The 17,309-nt window shown below is 38.5% G+C and overlaps 2 protein-coding genes across 2 annotated transcripts; one reads left to right on the top strand and one right to left on the bottom strand.

Annotated features, from left to right (window-relative positions):
* Nucleotides 1-3,691: 3,691 nt before the first annotated feature.
* On the top strand, nt 3,692-8,902 carry LOC143851260 (ethylene receptor-like). Its single transcript, XM_077360615.1, has 5 exons — nt 3,692-4,794; nt 7,031-7,399; nt 7,524-7,784; nt 7,995-8,113; nt 8,309-8,902. Exons 1-5 carry the CDS (start codon nt 3,889-3,891, stop codon nt 8,493-8,495), a joined length of 1,842 nt encoding a protein of 613 aa, XP_077216730.1. The 5' UTR covers nt 3,692-3,888; the 3' UTR covers nt 8,496-8,902.
* Nucleotides 8,903-13,073: 4,171 nt separating this feature from the next.
* Nucleotides 13,074-17,309, bottom strand: LOC143851262 (gamma-glutamyl peptidase 3-like). Its single transcript, XM_077360616.1, has 4 exons — nt 16,841-17,309; nt 16,563-16,718; nt 14,611-14,778; nt 13,074-13,548 (listed from the first exon to the last, which is right to left on the bottom strand). Exons 1-4 carry the CDS (start codon nt 17,258-17,260, stop codon nt 13,453-13,455), a joined length of 840 nt encoding a protein of 279 aa, XP_077216731.1. The 5' UTR covers nt 17,261-17,309; the 3' UTR covers nt 13,074-13,452.

Here is a 17,309-nt window from a genome sequence, read left to right as displayed (position 1 = left end):
GATAAGAAATTGGAGATTATCTTAGCCATTGATATGCTCTAGGTAGTTGATCTTTATCATGTGAAGATGTTGTTAATATAGGTTAATTTGGCATCAAGGGAACACAAATAAATGGAGAAGTTATGCAAAAAAAGGGAAGTGATATATCCGCCCCTTTTAATTACTTGGGACACCCTACAGCAGTGTATTGTGGCAATCGGCCCCATTGAATCCTTCTGACAAGAAGTACATCAGGCCCTCTGCAGTCATTGATACACTGCTGCCGGGTGTCCCAAGTAATCTAAAGGGGCGGATATATCAACTTTGGAAAAAAACCACAAGTAAGGAGCACAATAAATTTATATTATTTGTAATAAATAAAGAAGTTGTGCATTAAACCTTACATTTGATGGGGTGTGGCCAACCATTTTACACCACATGCATAGCATGTTGGGGACTGCCATTTTACACTTAATGTTTTGATCGGTGGGGCACACCATCCTCCTCCAACTGATGAATATGGTGGAGCCCACAATTTACTCCTCATATTATCGAGATTTTGTGTTGTGTTTGCATGATGTTCAGCATTTTTCAAAAAGTATTGTGGGCCCACTTCATAAGATGATCCAAACCATTCATTTGTTAGGCCACGGCGTAAATAGGATGCACCTTGTAAATCATCTCCATAGGACGATCCTAACCCTCCGATCTATAGACATTCCTTTTACGGAAATAAAAACTCTACTCAAAACCGTATCGGCCTTTTCTGAATTTTTAGCAGCAATTCATCACCGGATACACTAGTTTTCGGGATTTTGTTTCTTGATTTTTAGGAATTTAACCCTCATCTCCACTAGTGGTGGCAACGGTGCGCGGCCAGGGCCGGATGTTGCATTCCACGTCCCCATCCCCGTCCCCGCCTTAAAGGAAATTCCCCACTGCCACCCTATCCCCGCTTCGGGGATTGTGGGGAATCCCCGCCCCTGCACCCCGCGGGGAAAATCTAATCCTCGCCCTTGCCCTACTCACTATGGGGAAAAATTAGCGCTCCATCTCCGCCCTTCCATAATAACAATTTATACTTTAATCTAATCAAACAATTATTAAATAAGAATTTAAAGTTATAGACTAAAATATAAAAGGCATTTTTGTAATAAAAAGGTGTATATGGATGTTTATGCAATTTTATAGATGGGGAAGATGGGGTGGGGCGGGGCCATAGACATCCCATCGGATTTTTTTAAATCCCCGTCCCCGCTTAAATCGGGGAGTCCTCACCCCGAGCAAGGTAGGCGCAGGGCAGTTAACACATTGGACGAGTTTGGATTAACTCGAATAGGAGTTGGAGTTACTGGATAGGAGTCAGGTTAACCCGGGTAGAGTTAGGGCAAATCAGGCGGGAGTCAGGGTGGAGAGGTTGTCGAAGTAACTCGAGGAGTCGAGGTAACCCACGTACGAGTCAGGGTAAGTCGTGTACGAATGGACCTAACTTGGGTAGGAATCCCGTTAACTCAGTACGAGTCGGGGTAACTCGGGTTAAATTCGGGAAAAGTCAGGGAAAGTGAGCTTCATAACTTCATATTGCGCTTCTCCCCTTCTATGTCGTTGTTGTTGAAGAGAGAGAGAGAGAGAGAGAGAGAGAGAGAGAGAGAGATTTACCTCGTGTTAATGACAGTCAATGGAGTCTATGACAATGGGAGACGAGACGAGATCGGAGATGTAGGTTTAGAAGGACACGTTAGAATATGTGGGATTTGGTTAAGATCTCATCGTTGGATCATCTTGGAGGTAGATTGGGTAAGTTGGCTAAATGAAGCAACTAGATAAATTAGACAATGGGTAGAAGAGGCAAGCAAGAGAGATTAGAAAATAGCTAGATTTGATTAGGATTCTTTCCGTCCATAACTATCTTGATTTGATTCTATGTTTATCATGTAAGTGCTTTATACGAGCACACAAAGATCCTCTTGCGATAGCATTCAAGAATCAGTGAAATCCTAATTTTTTCATGGTATCAAAGCGTCCGATATGTTTTCCGGTGGGCGACCTATCTAGCTGTCCGCCCGGCTTTGCGTCTACTTTTTCCTTTTCTGTACTATCTTCTTTGATGACTCCGTAGTTAGTTTCAACTTGCGCGGCTGCTGTTGCTGCACTCACCGTGCCGTCTCCATCCTCTTTGTTTTGGTAGCCCTCTTGCTTGATCCCTAAAGAAAGACCACCTTCAATATCTAGCATGTTGAGGTCAGATCCGATGTTGCGCCCATATCATCGCTTCAATGACATGCATCCGTGGCCATTCATCTTTGTTGCACGGATGCTGTATATAAACTCTGTAATATTTGGACCTTGTTCTTCAAGATCAAAGGAAGACGTCCCACCATCCATTCCGAGGAAGGTATCTCGACATACCATGAAAAATTTAGGATGTCACTAACTCTTGAATGCTATTACAAGAGGATCATTGTGTGCTTATATTGAGCACTTACATGATAAACATAGAATCAAATCAAGATAGTTTTGGAGGGAAAGAATCCTAACCAAATCTACTTTTTAATCTCTCTTGATTGCCACTTCTACCCGGTGCCTAATTTATCTAGTTGCTTTATTTAACCAACTTGATCCAACAGTGAGATCTTAACCCAATCCAACCGTTGGATCCCACATATTCTAACAGGACAGGTAGTGTTTTTTTTTTTTTTTTTTTAAATCGACCGTGTTTGATCGTTTGAGCAATAACAACTCTTTGTTATATTTAGCTGACAAAAATCCCCCAATATATTCTATATTTGAGCAGTGAGTATCTCACTTACATGCAAGAATCTTAAAACCTTTTCAGAGATGAAGCATACATTGGGTCTGGACACAATATTTCTCGGTTGCCTAGTCATCTTTTCGTGTCATTTTACAGATATTTCCCGAAATCTTCGAACAAGCATTGGGTTCTCTGCTCCGAGGAAGAATAATAACAAGTTCACCTCTATTCCTCGCTCAAGCTGTAGCAGCAACCTATCTATTGGATTTCTCCCACCTCAAGAGGTTCGTTCCTTCTCTACTCTCTTTCCAGTTCTCCACCTCTTTATAATGTACTTCTAGATACATATTGAAATGAATTCAGACAGAGAAAGACTTTGGGGGTAACCCCATTACAATAAGATGTGATGCTCCATTTCATTCTATCATCTTATCAATCGTAAGAATTATCCAAAGCAATTAAAAATGTGTCTTCTTTTAGAGGGTCTGCTCTCAACCATATTTTTTCTTGGGATTTGCTAGTGTCCATCACAGAAGGCATTTCGTGGATGGCCTGTTGCATGTGGGAGCGGCCACCTCATGAATGAAGACAAAATCTGTTGAAAAGTGAGCCTCTGTGGCTCAACAGATTTTGTCTTCATTCATGAGGTGGCCGCTCCCACATGCAACAGGCCATCCGCGAAATGCCTTCTGTGATGGACGCTAGCCAATCCCTTTTTTCCTTTTTCCTTTATAATTGTATGTGCCCAATTTTCTTAATTGTATGTGCCCATTTATATTAATTTTATCTCCCCCCCCCCCCCCCAAAACACAAAAAATAATAATAATAATAATTGTATGGGCCCCAACTTGGTAATCACATTCACATGACTGGCTTAAATTTCTCTGTGATTTGGTACTTTTTTTTAATATTTAAGAACTTTGTGTAATTCGATGCGTAGATACGGTTTTCTATCATTGATCATGGAATACTTGCTTTGAATGATTGCGAATCATTTGCAGATTACTGTAGTATATTTATTTCTTGGCTTGTATGGAGGCTTTTGATCATGGCATACTTGCCTTTGAATGATTATGAACTGTGAATCATTTGCAGATTAGTATATTGATTTCTTGGATTGTAATAGTTTTTTGACTGGCAGGTTATAATTGTTTGAAATGAAGTCTTGCAACTGCATTCAGCCACAATGGTCGGCCAATGAACCGCTGATGAAGTACCAATTGGCGTCGGAAGTCCTCATCGCATTTGCTTATTTCTCTATCCCGATTGAGCTGCTATACTTCATAAAGAAATCCGCAGTTATCCCATATAAATGGGTCTTCACACAATTTGGGGCTTTCATTATTCTCTGTGGATTAACCCACTTGATTAACGTGTGGACTTTCAGAATCCATTCAAGAACTTTGGTGATTGTTTTGGCCACGGCGAAGGCATTGACAGCAATTGTGTCATGTGTGACAGCCCTTATGCTTGTTTACATTATTCCTGATTTACTGGGTTTGAAAACTAGGGAGTTGTTTCTGAAAAATAAGGCTGTAGAGCTTGATCAAGAGATGGGCATTATGCGTACACATGAAGAAACAGGCCAGCGTATTAGTAGGCTGACCCGTGAAATTAGAAGCACTCTCGATAGACAAAGGATACTGATGACAACACAGGTGGGGTTGGGTAGGGCCTTGGATTTGGAGGAGTGTGCACTGTGGACGCCGACAGATACTGGGTTGGAGCTTCAACTTTCCTACACTCTCTACCGTAAAAACCCAGTTGGATTTACTGTACCCATTCAACTCCCTGTCATCAATCGAGTTCTTATGAGCAACCGAGCGATCAAAATTTCGCCAAACTCTCCTGTGGCAAGACTTCGTCCTCGTGCTGGGAAGTATACGCCAGGAGAGGTTGTTGCTGTGCGTATCCCACTGCCACATATCCCGAATTTCCAAATTAACAACCACCCTGATCTTTCCACAAAACAATATGCAATGATGGTTTTGATGCTGCCCTCAAACAGTGCGAGGCAGTGGCGCTTTCATGAGTTGGAGCTTGTTGAAGTGGTTGCTGATGAGGTTTGAATAAACTCTTTATGTTCTTTTCTTTTTTTTTATCTTTTAGTTTGCCTAACTGTGTATGTCAATATTAGGTCTAGAGGTTTGATATTCATTATTACATGTGTTGAATCGCTTGGAAGCCGGCTATTTGTTTGCTCAATGAATTTTTTTTAATTTTATTGATAATTAGCTTTTGTTGACTAAGTATCTGGGGGCTTCTATATTTGATTACTCAATCATTTCTTTTGATAGTCAGCAAGATATTGTTAAAGAAAAGAAAGCTAATTGATATACAGCTGAAAAGAATGTCACAAAATGGGAACAGAATTCCTATTACACAAGAAATTTCTCACTGCCTCTTCCTTCCTTCACTCTGTTACCCTGTGCATCACTACAACAGTAAGAAGCCTGTTTTTCCCCTTAATATGTGTTATCTTTCTTCATAAATAAATTTAAAAAAAAAAAAAAAAAAAAAGCCTCCATCAACCGTCTAAGATCTTGAAGCCTTCAAATAATCATCTAACCTTCAAGGGTTTGACTGACACCACTTGTTTATTGAATTAGGGTACATCACCTGTAGTCACATGTTGTCCGGATAAGCACACATCTTGGCTGAGGATCCAATGGGCATGCATGTTCTAACACCTCATTTTTTGCTACAGTTAAAGTTGGGCCTAAATTGGGTTCCAAGCTAATCTTACCTTCTAATCGAGCTGGATTATGATGCCAAGCATCCTAGTCCATTGTTGTGTAAGGTTTAAAAATTGAAGCAGAAGAGAGAGGTGAAGAAAAAAAGAAGAAGAAGAATTGAAGAGATGTGTGATGCACCTTTTATTTTTGAATGGTAGATATGTAATGCACCTTGCGACTTCCAGTTGAGGACAAGGGGATTTTTGGGGCACTTAATTTTATTCTTATGATAATAAATATTTTTAGGAGGCTTTGAGAAGAAGTAGTTTTGTTTGGTGCAGGGTTTCAAAATACAAACTTGGACGGGATCTCGGCCAAGGTAAAAAGGAATCAACTCGGGTGAATTGATGATCGATTCTAGAGTTTTTAAATAGTGGTTTGGTGGGCCACTTTTATAGGAAACAAATGAACAGGATTGGGGCTCAAAAATTGGGCTTTGGCTTGTATTTTGGTTTCTTATTTAGGACTGGTTTTTGGATTAGGCTTATTTAAGTTGGTCTACGGGCTTTACACCTCACTATTTATCAAAACTGTGCGGAGTTTAACCCAAAAAGGGTTATGGACATTTAAGTTTTGAGATTTATCCTGAATTACGGGCTTTACACCTCACTATTTATCGAAAGTGTCCGCAGTTTAACACAAAAAAGGTTATGAACTTTTAAGTTTTGAGATTTGATAAGTCTATTGCTTTAGAATTGCTAGTTGGGGTAGGTATATCTTTAAAGATTACAAGAATCTATGCTTAAATTTACTTAGGGTTCAGAAAAGTTTGGGACTGTTACTTATGTTTCCATTTCTAAAAAATATGAAGTTTTATGGTGGAAAAGAAAGTTCAGTTTTTCTTTTGGTGCGATTCTCACTCTTCTTGGCTCTTGTGATGTCACGCTGCAAGTTTACAGTTAGGTAATGTGATTCAGTAAGTTTTCTAAGAACTTGTCATGCCTTTCAGATTAATGTATCAATAGTAAGAATAAAATTGATTATTTGCCAATTGACTGATAACTATACTGGAATTTCGCTTCTTGTTTAGATTTCAACACATTGCTTGAAAGTTTTTTCTGCATCAAGTCTGAGTTGATTGCATTTTTATTTTCTTGTTAAATCTTGGCCTGGCCCAACCGCCACCCATCTTCAGTATACTAAATTACTCTCCAAGACTAAGTGGTTTCACGCCACCTAACGAGTTTCCATCAAAGCTCAATGTGGAACCCTTGCTGGTGGGGCTTCCCACTTCTGGATGGGAACAGATGGGCCTAGAGCAATTGTACCTTAGTCATCAACTCCTTTATTAAGGAACCTTCTGGATAGTACTCAACAGAACTAGTTTCTTTAATGCTTTCTTTAGCTATAAATAAGTTTGCTTCGTGTTTAGTTATAAGCAACACATGCAACTTTTAGAAGTCAAGATTATGTGAAGCTTGTTAACCAAGATTATTAATGTAGTTGATTTCATAGTTGTGCACCATCTCTATCTTAGTTCTTATATAACTAATCTAGCCATTCATTCAACATTCAGCTGCTTCAGAGAAATGCTTATTCTTCGTTCCTTTATTTTCTGGGTCAGGTTGCTGTCGCTCTTTCACATGCTGCAATCTTGGAAGAATCCATGAGGACAAGGCATCTGCTTATGCAGCAAAATGCTGCACTGGATCTTGCTAGAAGAGAAGAAGAAATCGCCATTCATGCTCATAACGAATTTTTTACAGTTATGAACCGTGAAATGCGGACTCCTACACATGGAATTGTTGCACTCTCCTCTATATTGCAGGAAACTCACTTGACTCCTGAGCATCGCCTGATGACGGAAACTATCCTAAAGAGCAGTAACTTTTTATTTACACTGATTAATGACATTTTAGCTCTTTCAAGGCTTGAAGATGGAAGCCTTGAACTTGACCTTAGAACTTTTAACCTTCATGCAGTTTTCAGTGAGGTACTTTTTTTCTCTTATCAAATGGATGAAGGGATTTTAGGCGTCTTGGTTCTTTAGGATGTGGATGGTTCCAAGTGCTCGTTAAGTTTTCTTGCTAATGTAAAACTCTTTTTCTTGATTGCAGGTTGTTAATTTGATAAAGCCCATAGCATCTGTCAAAAAGTTGTTGGTGTCATTATGTTTGGCTCCAGATTTGCCTGTGAATGCTATTGGTGATGAAAAATGTCTTATGCAAACCATTTTAAATGTTGCTGGTAATGCTGTAAAATTCTCAAAGGAGGGCAGCATTTCAATTACAGCTTCTATTGCAAAATTAGAGTCTTTAAGACGGGCTCCTGACTTCTATCCTGTTTTAAGTGATGAGCAGTTTTACTTGCGAGTGCAGGTTCGTTTTTGGAAATGATTCTAGTGATATTTCCATATGAGGATGCTTGGTCATTGAGTGATTAACAATCTAAGATTTACCATTTCCTCAATACCATTTCCTCAATTAGATATGCAGTACTTATCTTACTGGTTAAACAGATCTGAAGAGCTTGCAATTCGAAATGCTTTAATCTTTATTCTAGAAAAATGCTAATATTTGTCACCGCAGGTGCAAGATGGAGGTTTAGGACTCAGTCCAGAAGATTTCCCAAAGCTATTCACCAAATTTGCTCAAAGTCATTCAGAGGAAAGTAGAAGTTCTGGACTTAGTCTTGCTATTTGCAAGAGGTAAAAGTAGTTGATTTCCTTTCTTTGTGCTTGTTTGACTTCAGTCTTGTAGACAAAGCCATTAGGTTAGCTTCTTATTCATCTTTCTTATACCCCCTTTTTATGTAAATTGCAACAAACTTATTTGCTCAATGGATTTGTAGAAAACTATTATTTATAGTATGTCATTCTCACATTTAAGTATGATGCTATCAGGTTCGTAAATCTTATGGAGGGGCGGATATGGATTGAAAGTGATGGTCTGGGCAGAGGATGTACTGCTATAATTATTGTGAAACTTGGAGTTGCAGATCATACAAATGAACTTGAGCACTGTTTTCTACCTAAGACACAAGCAAATCATGGCGAGGCAATTTTTCCAGGACTCAAAAGTTCTCGTTAAATCCCGCATATATCTGTTTCACCATGTTGGGTTTCCTCAGCTAATAAATTATAGTGTATATCTTTGAGAGCTTTTTGAGAGTTTGCATGGATGCTCATTGAGGTTCTCAAATACACCTTTCTTCTTATTTCCTTATAATTGAGTTGGGCAAAGCCGCCTCAAAATTTAATTTATTATTAGTTCTCTCCACCGAACTATATGATTAGGCGGTGGAGTAGAAGCCTGGCTTGGAGTAAAAGAAGCTTGTTGAGGCATGTAAGCAAGCAGCCAGAGGCAAAGATATTTGATGGCTATCTGCTTACATATCATAGTTTCATTTGTATTAGGCTATCTTTTGTTCTTATGTTCAGAAGTTGGTTTATTAGATCATAGTTTCATTGGTATATAGGGTATCTTTTGTTCTTATGTCCAGAGGTTGGTTTATTAAATTTCTTATGTACTTGTTGAATATAAATAGAAGTCCATCTGAAAATAAATTTCTTTGGACCTAGTTCAGCGTGTTCTTGACATATGATGTACACAATATGAGTAACAAACGAAGACATAAGGGATTTGCTAGCGTCCATCGTAGAAGGCATTTTGCGGATGGCCTGTTGCACGTGAGAGCAGCCACCTCATGATGAAGACAAAATCTGCTGAAAAGTGAGCTTGTGTGGCTGCTCTCACGTGCAACATGCCATCCGTGAAATTCCCTCTGCGATGGACGCTAGCAAATCCGTTTTTTATAATAGTAATTTTTTAATAATTTATTAGCTAATATTCCATTTGACAAAAATCCCTTAAAATGCCTTCGCTCCTTTTTTGGGTTTTGAGAATTTATTATGAGTCCAAAAGTCATTACTGGACACAAAATTGGGTTTAATTTCGACCTCAGTGAGCAGTTTTGGATTCAAAATTAAGGGAATTGTTAGCTTCCATCGCAAAAGGTGTTTCACGGCTGGTCTGTCTAGGTCAGACCAGCCACCTCGTCCATCAAAATTAACAGTTGTTGTCTCCATTCACGAGGTGGCTGGCCCGACCTGCAGCGAAATGCCTTGACGTGCGACCAAGGACGGATCCAGAAGGGTGGGCACTTGCCCCCCCCCCCTAAAAGCTTGGATTTCTCCAAATCTATAGGTGATCTTAGCGATATTTCTTAAATTTGACCCCCTTGAAATTAGAGTTGCCCCCTTAAAATTAGGGATTTTTTAAAACTTGGTAGGTTTAGCTAGCAATTTATTTGGGAGTATTGCCTCTGTATGCCTTTTCTCGTGTAAAGTTCCTATTTTGTTGGTTTGAATAATGAAATGGAAAACGATTTGGTAAGTGGAACCCAGTAAATAGCCTAATAACACATTAGCAATCTTTCCCTTGATTTTTGGCTTTTTTCTTGGTGAAAATGGCAAAACTATTGTCCCATGCCATGTGGCATATGGGGATTTGTTATACACTCTCGGTTCCACTCTATCTCCATAGCATCACTCTATAGATTTTTTTTAATAAATCCCTCTCAACAAGTATGCTAAGGGAATGTCACCTAAGTTAATCTCTCTCTCTCTCTCTCTCAAAATAAAATAAAAAATACGGCCCACTTCATTGGATGATCCAAACTGTTCATTTGTTGGGCTACGGCATAAATAGGTTGCACTATGTAAATCATATCCACAGGATGATCCTAACCCTCCAATCTATAATGAGATTGCATGTTAGATTGGAGTGTCAAGATCATCCTTTGGAGATGATTTACGCGGTGCAGAACATGAGGTGTAAATAGTGAGCCCGCTGCATCGAAATATGAGGTGTAAATTGTGGGCTCCACCCTATGCATGGTTAAGGGAAAGATGGTGGGGCCACCTATCAATACATGAAGTGCAAAATGGTGGGCCCCAACATGCTATAACAACCATTTTTTGCTCCCCCCCTCCCCCCCCAAGTTGACTCCGGGCTCAAAATGCCTCTTTTGTGATGGACGCTAGCCCTTCTCAAAATCTAAAAAGAGGAGGAAACATACTGCAGAGAGAGGAGCAACGGCTCCAAGAGAAAGACTAACGAAGTAATAAAGCCTAGTTCCGAAGAGAGAGAGAGAGAGAGAGAGAATAACGCTCCAAATTCCAAAACAGGGGGGGGGGGGGGGGAAGAGAGAGAGGAAAGCAGAAGAAACGCGTAAACATAAATTAATAACAGTTACAGTAATGATTAGCGGTGGGTGTGTGCGTTTTTCAACTTTTTATTCCTTATTTTAAGATTCATATATTACTATTATTACCATCTAAAACCTAAAAAAAAATCAACACAATTTAAGAAAGAAGAAGCAAATCCCACTCCCAAACCGCACCCCCAATTAACGAATTTCATATACTCTTCTGTTCTGTTTTGTTCCTTCAAAAAGGAAGAAAATCAGAAAATGGGTGGGGTTTTGAAAAGCGTGGGAATCGGACTAGGAGTTGCCTTCATAGCATTTGGGATTATCTTGCTCTTAGACCTCTTCTTCTGCTACTATTCCTCTTCCCATTCTCCCTCCATTAACCTCAGAAAAGCTGCACCCCAATCCATAATCCAAGAAGAAGAAGATTTCGCCAGAGAAGCCGCGCTCGTCGGCTCCTTCGGCGGCTACTCTCTCAATATTTCTGACTCCGGCTCCGGCTCCGATGATCTCAATAAAGAGCTACTCGATTATCAGAACAAAAACAGTGGTGGGTTTTTGTTGAGCATTAAGGAAGAAACTAAGGAAGATATGATAGAGCAAATGACAGAAGAGGAAGAATCTTTGGCCTTGTCTTCTCCTTCCATTACCTTTCTTCAATCTCCCTTACTTTCTACTCCGTTTGAGACTCCGGTATTGTCGCCGTCTCTGCTTTCGCCTTACCGGAGCCCTGTCGTGACTCCGGTACTGTCTCCCTTACAGAGAGAGGCTCCGGCCGGAGTCGGTTACAGTACCCATCTGGGTCTTTGAATTATTTAGTGTTAATTAATTAGTTTCTGTTATTTTGTTAAGAGCTGACCGTGTTTACTTTTTCCTTTTCTGCCATTAATTTGATTTAATCATCCTTTCTCTGTAAAACTGATTTTCTTGTTTTTTTTATACATTTTAGATGGGAATTGGGGAATGATATTTCATATTTGTACCCATTTGCACTACTTTTTTCTTTTGTAAAGATCATTTCCCGTTTTAAATTTGTAAGACAGGTGAGCAACCAAATGCAGTGCACCTTCTGTTTGTTCTAAGACTGTAATATAGCCCCACCTCAATAATCAAATGCTACTACAATCCCTTTTCTCACATAGATTCTGAAAAATATGACCTTTATATGATTGTTGAAGCAACATATGGCGATGTTTAAACGTGATATCAACCGTCCATCACTGGTTGATCTGTGAGAGATCTTGTCAGTCAATACTCTCCAAAAATTAAATAAATATAAACAATTCTGTGCATCTTTCGATAGAACAGTTAGGCCCTGTTTGGATTACATGAAGAACATTTATTGAGGAAATTTTTTTCTTATAAAACTTTTTGTTTCCACAATTTAGAGAGATAATAAATTGGGATACCCATTCCAAAAGGCATTTCGCGGATGGTCTGTTGCATGTGAGGGCAGCCGCGTAGGCTCACTTTCTTTTCAGTAGATTTTGTCTTCATTGACAAGGTGGCTGCTCGCATATGCAACAAACCATCGGCAAAATGCCTTGTGCGATGGCCGTTAGCAAATCCCAAACAAATTTTATTGGTATCATTAATTCATTATAAATTAAAAGTCCATGTAAATAAAACTTGACCTATGGTGGTTCAAGCCACTTTTTTCATATATAATCAACCAATAGAAAAGTATGCAAGTTTGGAAAAGCCATAAGTACACTAGACGGGGCTGGCCCTGGGAAGAAAAGGAGGTGAATATATCACTTCCCAGTAAATAAGTTAACATGTGAATTTTTGCCATGTGGTCCATCCATTGTGGGCCTGGTAGATGGACAGACTATAGACCGAAACTGATAAAAAAAACAGGTCCAGTAGCCCATGAAGTCAAAGAAAGCTAAAAACTCGAAGTCCGAATCTTATGTCACTAAGATTTCCAGAACCAACTGACATTCTCTGTTTTGGAAAACACTTCAACCTATACCTCGACCCTGGTCAGCTGCTGTTTCCATTTCTGAGAAAAAGGTCAATATTGTTTTATAAGGCTAGAGTTAATGAAAACATATTGTCCATTTCGGGAGTCTACCCAGTTCAGAACTTTAGTCAGGAACTTTAGTTTGAATGCTTCATTAATTAATTTAGGGAGTAAATTTTAAGAGGGATGGAATTTCCACCCTTAAAGTTTGGCACGTCCAACCATGTCAGTTTCTTCTGTATGTAAAAATGTTAAAAAAGACACTCAAACAGGAAAAAATGGCATGGTCTAGGGTAAGCATGCCACCCTTAATTTAAAAAGATGATTGGAGGGTTAGGAGGTAATATTTGATAGATATGGCAAACTTCCAAAGGGCACATATTTCTGGGAAATCAAGCAAATAATTGCAGTATACAGTGTATGAATTATGAAATATAAACATGAGTGTGTTGTCCAAGCCACAGCACTTCCTAATCAATAAGAAACAACAGAACATAAATAGAGATGAGGTGGGTATTTTTCTGAAAAAGGATTTGTCCTTGTGACAATAGTTTTCTATCAACGTCTGAAAATGGATTTTGCTTCTACAGGAAAGTAGCCTAGATTCTGTCAACCTTGCTGGAAGGAAAACTTTCACCCAAATGGATTCAAGATGTTGAAATATGCGACTCTAGGGGGTAGCTTCTACATTTAAATTTTATATTCACAACACATCGTCATCCTGATTATGATTAACCTGTTTGATAACTCAGACAATTTCCAACTTATTCAAGGTGTTCATTCATAGGGCACTATAATAATGTGATGAAAACTGGATCCACAGAGCAACTTACTCGGCTAGAGGCATGGATCAGATACAACTTTCATATTTATTTTTTCAGGAATGTCTTACACAGTGCTTTAAGCGACTCTTGATCCACCTGTCTCCGCTCAAGGCTTTTGATTGCCTCATTTGCAGTCTCAGCCTACACATAATACGGTTCAACAAAGGTATATCAGATTAAATTAAGGCATAAACTTTAAGTGAATGGAAGACATGCTGAAAGCAGAAAAAGACAGTCACAAGAAACAACCAGTTCAGACTGGAAAGATGTACACTACTCTAGAAATGTCTATTTGCATTGCTGTTTTTTACTCTGTTGCATGGAACAAGACTTGCACGTATTCTCATTAGAAAAACTAGCCTATTTGTTTCTATCACGAATAAGAAAAGGAAGATCAAGAAGAGATAACTATTCAAAATAAAGATATAATAGTTAACAGTATACAAAATAAAGATATAATCAAGAAGAGATAACTATACATCGAGTCCCTCTCATATTGTTTTCCAACAGAATCATCAAAACCATGCATATTTTCTCCTTTTTTTCTTTACTTTCTTCCATTCACTGGAATGGGTTTCCGTTAAGGATAGTCCAAAGCAAATGCAGTTGTGTAGCAGCACTTGAAACATTGATGCATCACATTAAGTGGAGTTAAAAATATAATAATTTATGAAAGCCACTGTATCAAATAAACCTAGTTCGGACAAGCACGGAACTAGGATAGATTTAACTCCACTTTGTCTTGCACCCTACTGAAAACAATATGAAAATCCCGAACTTCAACATGCACACAAATGCCTCCCAGTATCGAAGCTATCAAGAAACTTTTTTTTGAGAAGGAAAGCTATCAAGAAACTTGGGATGCTTCAACATGGAAATGTATGTATGGACCTTCCTAAGAAAATTTAAGGCTCAATTCCCGTTCGTCCCCAGCCCAACAAATGTGATTTTACTCGCAAATAATGATAGGAAATATGTTTGGTGCACAAATTTCATTCTCCAAAAGAAAAAAAAATTAAAAGAGGATCATCAATATCATAAACACTTCTAAACAATGCATGATCCCTCTTTGCGTTGAGCAAGGCTTCAAGTAACCTTTCGTACATGGGATGATCAGTATATGAGTAGAATTTCTGGTAAAAGGTATCGGTTTGACACAAATGAAGAAAAGCTGAAGGAAACTAGAGAGCAGTAAAGACGTACACTAATCACATTCGTCGAGAGGCGGCCATCTATTATGTCCAGTATGACATCCTTGGAAAATTCTGGATGGCCCTGTATGCCAAGAACATGATCTCCAAGTGAAAACATCTCAATTTCTGTTTTGTCCGAAGAAGCTAGCACTACACCACCAGGAGGAACACACGAGACCTGAAAAACAGTTAAAAATGATATTTGCTAGCATCTCAAACACCAGATAGGTAACATATGGATATTTTTAAGATAGCAACTAATATATATTTTACATGATTATTCATATTCAGATCATTAAAAGAAATATAAACCAATCGAGAACACATTTGTTCAACGAAAAGATTTAGGGACATGGTAGAAGATATAAATGCATAATCAAGTAGATTGTCTTTGTCTGTTAAAATGGCAATCCAAATTCCAAAACATAATTAAGAGCAAGACAAGATAAGAGAAAATGAATCAAGTGAGATATAAGTCCAACGACCTTCCACCAGTATATGCTTTCCAATTAAAATTTTTGTTTTTTCTTAAACAGGATTTGATATGGGATTGCATGTCCTGCTTTAGAATGGTCATTGTGACCTAGAAAATATGACAAACAAAAAATAACGACCATCATTGATTATAAATTAGGGTCAGTAAATTTAATAGGTAACTGACAATGAAGGACAATTGGTGCTTCTTGTATTTTCAATATATGGTCCTGCATTTTTTTTAATGATCGGTCTTAGATTTTTTGCTGAAAGGTATTCATAAGTCAGTTATAAATGTTATTGTTTGATAGGGATTCACTTTTTAGATCTGTTTTTTGAAGTGGCAGTAGAATTTGATCGATTAAGGAAATTTCTAGCAGGTTGGACAGCTGTGTAGGGTTTTATTTAGAAGTTGAACAGAGGTTAGCGTGGGTACCTTTTCTTTTCTTTTTTCTTTTTTTTTGAGGAATAGGGGTTTGTGCGGGTACCTTTAATTTTTGTTTAATGGGTTTTCATCTCATGCCAGTTTCTTTTCTCATGTGCTTCACACTGTGTAGTGTCAAATAACATTGCGAAAACCATACCAATGCAAGAGATTTATTTCGTTTGATTGGATATATTGATTTGTGTAATATTACAATCTCAGATGAAATGATATATTTCTACCCTATGTAGTAAAATTCCTGTCATGCAGATGGCCATGAATTCAATGAGAAGGCCCTAGCTATGCCATTTGAACTGTGACTAGAACAAATAGCATAATTGTTCAAATGAATCAACACTCAATTAGGTGGAAAACGAAAACTTTAATTGTCTCAATAACAGTAATAACAATATAAAATAGATACAACAGAAAAAGAAGAATCAGGTTATAAAATAATACAGGGTACTGAGTAATGTAATGGTTCAAATGAACCATCCATCGATTGGATCCTGAATACATGTCACTGATTACTATTCTAGCCAATAAATGTAATAAAAACTATTTCAACAGCAACGAATAATGCACGTATCATTCAGATTAATTGCCAAACACTGACTAATAGCATGAACTATTCAGGATCAGAACTTTTACTAGGGAAATGATAATCCGAAACATCCAACAGTTGGTGACTAAAACTCGATCAATCCATAAATTGCATGGTTTATAATTTGGGATTCACTAGGGACTTTTTCAGAAAGGCATTTCATGGCTGGCTGGCTGTCCCATGAGAGAGAATCCACACAGGCTCACTTTTCAGCAGATTTTGTCTTATTCATTTTATTCATCTGAGATGGCTGTTCTCTTATGCAACAGCCAGCCGTGAAATGCCTTTCTGCGAAAGTCTCTAGCTGCTTTTAGACTATCTTTTTTAAGCAGATCTTTTCCTCTAGTTGAAAAAATAATAATACACATAAAATGATAAACAGAGCCTAGTAGAAGATTGTAAAGCTAATGAAGTGAAAATTCAAAAGAATAAAAAAAATGAGAGAAAGCAGAGAGTGTACCTGATCGCGGTGACTCTCGATAGCATTGAGAGAAGAAGTTAACTCAAATCCATAGAGTTTCGATACCATCTTATTGTCAACACGAAGAGACTTAACACCGAGCTCCCATCCAACCTCAGCTCTTCCCGTTTTCCCACCAAGAGCGCGAGCCAAAATCTTAATTTTTTTCGAATAAAAACAATGAAATTCAATCGATACATCATCAAAACCCTAACCTCCTAAACCCAATTTCAAATTACTAATACATCATCAAAACTCTTAACCTTCTAATAGATTACCTGATGGCCGAAGCAAATTCCAAGGACTTTCTTCTTGTTGTGATGCAAAAGGCGAAGGATACCGGAGAGTCGGAGAATCCAATCGGAGTCGGCGTGAGCATCAGAGCTACTTCCGGTGATTACGAATCCATCGAAAGAGTTGATGTGTGGTTCGAAACAGAAATCTCCGTCTATGACGGAGAAAATCTCCCACCGCTCTCCTTCATCCTTCAGGAGGTTCTCCAGCATTTTAGCGTAACCACCATAGGATCTCTCCGTGTAGGGCGTTGCGTTTCCAGTTTTTAGCACAGCAAAACGCTTTGACGTCATTTCTCTGCTCCGAATATCGACTCTGCTGCAGATTGTGGAGGAGGAGGAAGAAGAAGGGGGCGAAAAGGGAAATATAGAGTGTCCTGAAATATTCGGTGACAGCAGAGCCATGCGGAAAAATTGAAGAGAGGTTTCAATAGATTCGAGTGAATCTGGCGCG

Source organism: Tasmannia lanceolata, unplaced genomic scaffold (genome assembly GCF_043159265.1).
Source record: "Tasmannia lanceolata isolate RefF3 unplaced genomic scaffold, GAP_Taslan_0.1 ptg000018l, whole genome shotgun sequence".
NCBI lineage: Eukaryota > Viridiplantae > Streptophyta > Magnoliopsida > Canellales > Winteraceae > Tasmannia > Tasmannia lanceolata.
Note: the sequence above shows the minus strand (reverse complement) of the source record. Positions and strands in the feature narration are given on the sequence as shown.